This window comes from Sprattus sprattus (assembly GCF_963457725.1).
Source record: "Sprattus sprattus genome assembly, chromosome: 16".
Taxonomy (NCBI): Eukaryota; Metazoa; Chordata; class Actinopteri; order Clupeiformes; family Clupeidae; genus Sprattus; species Sprattus sprattus.
The window spans coordinates 322501-330000 of record NC_137914.1 but is presented as its reverse complement, the minus strand read 5'-3'; the positions used below and the strand labels follow the sequence as shown (position 1 = coordinate 330000).

Sequence of the window (7500 nt, the reverse complement as noted above, 5' to 3'; positions counted from 1 at the left end):
AGTATTAACATTTACATTTAGTCAGTTAGCAGAGAGAGTATTAACATTTACATTTAGTCAGTTAGCAGACGCTTTTGTCCAAAGGGACGAACAAGGGAGAGAACAGTCAAGCTAGGAGCCTAGTGTAACCTGGTGTAACATTAAATACTGCTTTTTTTTTTTTCAAGACATAGAATACGACATAGAAAGAAAAAGAAGTGCGGGACTGTCACTGCTTAAGTGCAAGTTAAGCCAAGGTGCCAGTTAGGAAGGGAGGTGCTCTCTGAAGAGTTGGGTCTTCAAGAGCTTCTTGAAGGTAGAGTGGGACGCCCCTGCTCTGGTAGTGCTAGGCAGTACTACAACTGAGAATAGTCTGGATTGCCGTGCTTGCACAGGCGGCAGTGCCAGACGACGCTCACTAGATGAGCGCAGCGTCCTGGGTGTAACATTTGCCCTTACAAGAGCATTTAGGTAGGTGGGAGCAGAACCAGCAAGCACTCTGTAGGCAAGCATAAGTGACTTGAACTTAATGCAAGCAGCTAATCTCAAGTCACTTATGCGCGCCTATTTCTTTTGCTCTCTGCGTGGTGGTTCAGGAAATACGCCAGTACGAAGTTTTGTTGTAACAAGGTAGAGCTTTACTTGATAAGTTGCGGCACAAATACAGGATCAATTTAATCAATTTCATCAAGTCAAACAACTACAGGAGATCACCGGAGTCTGATCTGCCTCAAAGAAAAAACAGTTCTTATGGTCCATTTCTCACCGATGTCATTTCGTGGGCCTCTCGTGGTAACAGGTGGTCATGGGATCTATGACAAGGTTTATCTGTTGTTCTCAGCAATAAGACAATAATGTGTGAAGTCTCTGCACCTCTGTTTCTCAGGGACTAGCTGACCATGTTATCTCCCTAGAGACCTACAATGTATCATAGGCCACATTCTCCTGTCCTGGCCTGCTGGAAACTTCTGTAGCGAGTGACCTGACCTTACCAAGCCTGCTATTCACTCTGGTCTCTGCAAGACAGTTTAGAGATTGTACTTATTTTACCTAATAAAATAAATAGATAAAACAAATAGATAACATAGTACAACTCCGCTGGCATATAGGCTACAACACTAAATGTTTTATTTATTGGCTACTAAAACCTTCTTGTCATGATACACAACATTAAGCGAATAAAACCTTCTTGTCATGATCAAAAGAAAAAACATTCAAAGTTTTATTTCAGGGATACAGCTCTCCATTCTCCTGTTGGTTTGCTGTTTAAATGATAATAAATAATAATAATAACAATATTATAATATAATAAATACTGAACTGAATTTATCTTACAGGTGGAAGCCAAAGAAGAGCCCACCAAAGAGGAAACCACGGCAACAACAGAGGGGAAGGCAGGTGAAGCAGAAGCTGAGGCCGAGACCACCGAGACCACCACAGCTGCAGAAGCTGAGGCTGAGCGCACCGAGGCTCCAGCGGAGGAGGCCGTGGAGGCTGAAGAGAAGCCAGCAGAGGAGGTAGCGGAGGAGGGGACGCCTGAGAGAGAGGCTGAGGCACCACCAGCCGAGGCTGCCGCCGCCATCGTCAGTCCCAGCGCTCCAGAGACGGAGTCTGCCTTCAAGAGGTTCTTCACTCAGGGAATCTTCTCCAATCTGAGGAAGAAGACGAGCTTCAAGAAGGCCAAAGAGGAGGAGGAGGAGGAGAAGAAGAAGGCAGAGGAGAAACCTGCCGAGGAGGACATCAAAGAGGCCGAGGAGAAGGCAGAGGGGCAAGCAGAGGCCACAGCGGCACCCGAGAGTCCCGCTGAAGAGAAGGCCACAGAGGAACCAGAAACAGCCACCGAGGCAGAGCCAGCAGAACAACCCGAAGAACCCGTCAAGGAGGAGGGATCCGCCCTCCCTCCATCTGAGGAGCTGAAAGAGCAGGAGGCGGTCGCCGTGGATACAGAGACGCAGGCAGAGGCTGAGGCTGAGGCTGAGGAGGTCCCCATCGCCGTGGATACAGAGGCCACGCCCACACAGGAGGCAGAGGCACAAACCCCTGAGGACCAGGCAGCCCAAGACAAGGAGAGTGTCGCCCCTGGAGACGCTACCACAGAGGCTGAGATCGTCAAGGAGACCGTCACCCCCGGAGACGCTACCACAGAGGCAGAGCTCGTCTCCTCCCAGGAGAAGGCGAAGGTTCAAGGGAGTCCCCTGAAGAAGCTGTTTGCGGGCGCGGGCCTGAAGAAGAAGCGCTCCTCCAAGAAGCCCAAGGCCAAGAAAGAGGCGGAGACCAAACTCACCGAGTCATCGGGTGACCAATCAGGCGAGCAGCTTCAGACGTCCACAGAGTCGTCATCAGCAGCGGAGACCCAAAGACCAATCAGCAGTGAGGGCCCCTCCTCACCCGAGGAGTCTGGGGAACACGTCGTCGTCGTCAGTGGCGATGGGGTCGCGACCCCTGAGGCAGGCCAGGAGGCCGAGGCCTCCACGTCTGACGGGGAACAGAAGAAGAAGGAGAGCATCGCACACACACTCACACACACACAGCCCTGGGCGTCCTTCAAGAAGATGGTGACCCCGAAGAAGAGGGCCAAGAGGTCGTCGGAGGAGAGCGAGGATGAGGCCGTTGCCGTGGCGGCGCCCGTTGCCGACGGCGACGACAAACCCAAATCTGCCACCCTCTCCTCCACGGAGAGTACCGGCGCTGAGAAACCAGAGGAAGAAGCGAAACTCGTCAAATCTGAAGAGGACGCCGCCACGACGACGACGGACGAACCGAAAGCCGAAGTGAGTTCCGAAGCTGTTACGGAAGAAGCTGCTGCTGAAGTTCCGAGTTCCGAAGCGAAAGACGAAGCCAAAGCCGCCGAGGAGCCGAAGAGGAAGATGGACTCGTCCGTCTCGTGGGAAGCTCTGATCTGCGTGGGATCGACGAAGAAGAGGGCGAGGAAGACGTCGGACTCCGAGGACGAAGACGCCAAACTGGAGGAGGAACAGGAAGTAGCAGTCCAGCAGTCGGGGGAGGAGGAGGAGCCTAAAGCGGTCGAATCCCCTCTAGTGACCTCACAGGAAGCCGATCACGAGAACCTGGCGGCTTCGTCTCCGGAGCCCGAGGGGGAACTGGTGTCCTCCTGGGAGTCCTTCAAAAGGTAACACACACACACACACACACACACACACACACACACACACACACACACACACACACACACACACACACACACACACACACACACACTGGTCTCCACTTGGGAGTCCTTCAAAAGGTAACACACACCCCTCTCACTAATTACTAGTTTACTTTTCAAATACATTTAAAAACTGTCAAAGATACAGATTCAGATTAAACTTAAATGGTAGGCTATGCACTGAGAGATGGGCACTGTGTGTAGTACACGACTTTGACTTTCAGTTCTGTCCCGTACTACACACAGTGTGTAGACAGTAGTTTTTTTCTTCTGAATCTACTATTTCGAAACAATAATATCAGTCCCTATAGAATGTTGTTGTTTATAAAACAATTGGGTTCTATCGCGTTATTTAGCTGTTTTGGACGAGAGACGTTCCATGCCATGGATTATCCCAGAACAACCCAACGGTCGACTTTTCACAGCTACTAATAAATCACTCTGCGATGAAACACTCGAAAGCGCATTGATGATAACCGTTAATTCAAAATGGTGTTTTTCTTTTCTAAAGGATGGTGACCTCCCGGAAGAAGAAGCCGGAGGAGAGGTCAGAGGTCGAGCAGGCGCTCTCCGACAGCGACGCCCCTAAGGAGGCGGAGTCTTCCTCGTCGTTCTCCCTGAAGAAGCTCCTCCCACGTCGGAAGAAGAAGAGCAGCGAGGCGAGGCAGGGGGGCGTGTCCTCCTCGGACGTGGGCTCCGCAGAAGAGGACTCTGACACTCCGGCGGTCGTGCCGCTCTCCGAGTACGACGACGAGCCCTCAGAGGCCCCAGCAGGGGGCGCTGGAGAGCCCAAACCAGAGGAGGAACCAGAGGAGATTGCCATGGCGACCACACCCCCTGCCGTCGCTGTCGTGTCTTCCTCGGAGGATCGCTCCCCGTCCTGGATCTCGGCGGTGGTGGTCGTGGAGGACCTCCTCGGGGAGGACGATGCCAAGCAGCTGAGCGATATTCCCGAGGAGGGAGACACGGCCGGAACGCCGCGGTCCACGGACAACACCATCGCTGAGGACATCGTGGAGGAGCTCCCCTCCGAGGCCACACCTGTCGAGGCCACACTTGTAGCAGCGGAGGCTGTAGAGGAGGAGGCTGATGTGAAGGTGGAGGCGGTCCTCCAGGAGGCTGTGGAGGTCATCACGCCCGCTGCCACAACAGTGACCCTCGCTGAGGACCAGCAGGAGATCGCCACGGCGACCACAGACTCCCAGCAGGTGGAGATCGCCACGGCGACCACAGACTCCCAGCAGGTGGAGATCGTCTCTGAGGCCTCCAGCATCTGCACCGGCCTCAGCGTGGAGGCTCTGGAGAGCGCAGAGATCGAGGTTCCGTCGCCCGCCGTCGTGGAGGGCGTCAGCGCTGTTGCTGTTGTCGTGGCAACCGAGGTGGCGGTCGCCACGGAGACTGAGCAGCCGGAGGAGGCGGTCGCTGCAGAGGACCAGGTCCAACAGGCCGAGGTGCAGGAGGTCCAGACCGAGGAGGAGGCTGCTCCCGCTGTCGAGGAGATCAGAGACGCACCAGAGGCTGAGATGGTCGACAACATCGAGAAGACTCCAGAGGTGAAGGTGGCAGTCGTCATGGCGACCCCGGCAGAAGCCGAGCGTCTGGAGGAGCCACTGGTGGTGGAGGACACCTTAACCCTCACCCTCACCCCGCAGGTAGAGCCAGAGGCTCCCGTCGAGGTCACAGAGGTGGCAGAGGCGGAGGTCACGGAGGAGGAGAAGCCGCTGGAAGCTGTGGACGAGACCGTGGCCGCCGCTGTGGCTGAGGTCACAGAGGTCACAGAGGTCACAGAGGTCGCGGCTGAGCTGGCACCAGCAGAGGAAGTGGCCGAGGCTGTGATCCAGGAAGTGACCACAAGCCTGGCGGACGCTCCGGTGGTGGAGGGTTCCGAGGCTGTTGTGGCTCCGGCAGAAGAATTTGCTGTTGTCAAGGAGACGGTGTGCGTCATCAGTTCTCCATCAGAAACCGCCGACACCCTGACAGCAGAGATCAAAGAGGACGAGGTTGCCATGGACGATGTAGAGGTGTGTGAGGTGGTGTTGTCCGAGGAGCGTGTGTGTGTCGTGGAAGAGGTGTGTGAGAAGGTCGAAGAAGCTCCTGAGCCGACTCACGCCGAGGAGACAGAGGAGGAGGAGGAGCAGAGCTCTGCGATCGTCATGGAGACGACCATCCAGAATGTCATGGAAACAGAAGCACCCAAAACCAGAACCATCGTTCAAGCGGTCCAGATCACAGAGGTGCTGCCCGTGTCTCTGCCCTTCAACATCGACGCCGTGCAGCAGGAGGTCGCGGTGATGAGCGTGACCGGCATCGAGACGAGCGTGGAGGTGCCCAGGGAACAAGGGGAGTCTGAGGAGGAGGAAGTCAAAGAAAGTGCAGTGGAGGAGGAGGCCCAGGTGGAGGAGGCCAAGGTGGAAGGGGAGGTGGAGGAGAAGGAGGAAGCTGAGGAGGAGAAGAAGGCCGAGGAGGAGGAGGCCGAGGTGGTGGAGGAGGAGAAGAAGGAGGAGGTCCAGGCCAAGGAGGAGGAGAAGGTTGATACAGAGGAAGAGGAGGAGAAGCAGATTGACGGGCAAAGCAAAGTGGAGACAGAACCTGAGCAAGTGACGCAAGAGGCACCTGCCACAGCAGAGGAACCAACACCACAAGCACCTGCAGCAGAAGAACCCAGCCCAGCAGAACCGACAGCTGAGGCACCTGCAGCAGAAGAACCCAGCCCAGCAGGACCGACAGCTGAGGCACCTGCAGCAGAAGAACCCAGCCCAGCAGGACCGACAGCTGAGGCACCTGCAGCAGAAGAACCCATCCCAGCAGGACCGACAGCTGAGGCACCTGCAGCAGAAGAACCCAGCCCAGCAGAACCGACAGCAGAGGAACCAACAGCTGAGGCACCTGCAGCAGTGGAACCCATCCCCGCAGAGGAACCGACAGCAGAGGAACCAACAGCTGAGGCACCAACAGCAGTGGAACCCATCCCAGCAGAACCAACAGCTGAGGCACCAACAGCAGTGGAACCCAGCCCATCAGAACCAACAGCTGAGGCACCAACAGCATTGGAACCCAGCCCATCAGAACCAACAGCTGAGGCACCGACAGCAGTGGAACCCAGCCCATCAGAACCGACAGCAGTGGAACCAACAGCAGTGGAACCCAGCCCATCAGAACCGACAGCAGTGGAACCCGTCCCATCAGAACCGACAGCAGTGGAACCCATCCCAGCAGCAGAACTTGTAGCAGTGGAACCCATCCCAACTGAACCAGAGGAACCAACAGATGGACCCGTCCCAACTGAAACTCCCTCCCAGGACACAGCAGAGCCCACCCTCATGTCTGAGCCCCAGAACGCGGTGAACACACAGGAAGTGATGCAGCAGAACACGGTGAACGCACAGGAAGTGATGGAGCAGAACGTGGTGAACGCACAGGAAGTGATGGAGCAGAACGTGGTGAACGCACAGGAAGTGATGCAGCAGAACACGGTGAACGCACAGGAAGTGATGCAGCAGAACACGGTGAACGCACAGGAAGTGATGCAGCTGGTCCTCGAGGAGGTGCTGAAGGAGGTCGAGCCCATCTCCACCGAGGTCGCAACAGTATCATGAGCAGGTGAGTCCCACGTTTACACACAACACACACACACACTCACACACACTCTCACACACACACACACACACACACACTCACATACACACAACACACACACACTCACATACACACAACACACACACACTCACACACTAGGGGTGTCAGGATACCAAAAATTCAGTAGTCGGTACCAATACCAGTAAAATAACACGATTCTCGATTCCAATTTCGATACCACGGTAAAAAAAAAAAGAAAAAAGGATTTTCCAAGATTCCATGTACTTGAACTTGAAACATGAACTTCTTTATTAAAATATGTGAAAATAGCAAAATGTCATAAGACATACAAAACATGTGCAATATAGCATAGCACAACATAATAAAGTGCAATTAATGGTTAAAGTGCAACAACTAGTGACCCCAGACACATTCCAGACTTCCAGGCATCCTTTCAAAAGGTACTGTGCAAAAACAACAACAGTGCAAAACAAAACCGTGGATATAACAGTGCAGCCATTCAGCTAACAGGATGAACATGAGTTTTGAGCTTCTTAAAGGACGTATTTAATACAAAATAAATCGAAATGTTCAGTGTGGTCGCGGCGAAATTCCAGCTGTCACTCGCAAATCGTCAATACATCGGCTACATTGAGTCTATGGCATCGGAAAAAAAAAAATTGGTAATCGTGTTTTGTCAAACCAATTTCATATTTATCTGTAACTATATTAAACTAGGACATTCTGTGAATATCCCTAGTTTAGTCATGATACTT

At 53.8% G+C, this 7500-nt stretch overlaps 1 protein-coding gene across 1 annotated transcript in view; it reads left to right on the top strand.

Annotated features, from left to right (window-relative positions):
• Window positions 1-7500, top strand: part of akap12b (A kinase (PRKA) anchor protein 12b) — a gene marked incomplete at its 5' end in the record, with an annotated part of 38631 nt that overhangs the window by 28030 nt on the left and 3101 nt on the right. Inside the window, 2 exons of the mRNA XM_080854440.1 lie at window positions 1317-3109; window positions 3660-6748. Coding sequence (XP_080710566.1) covers window positions 1317-3109; window positions 3660-6744 — 4878 coding nt within the window. The 3' untranslated portion in view covers window positions 6745-6748. The remainder of the gene's footprint in view (window positions 1-1316; window positions 3110-3659; window positions 6749-7500) is intronic.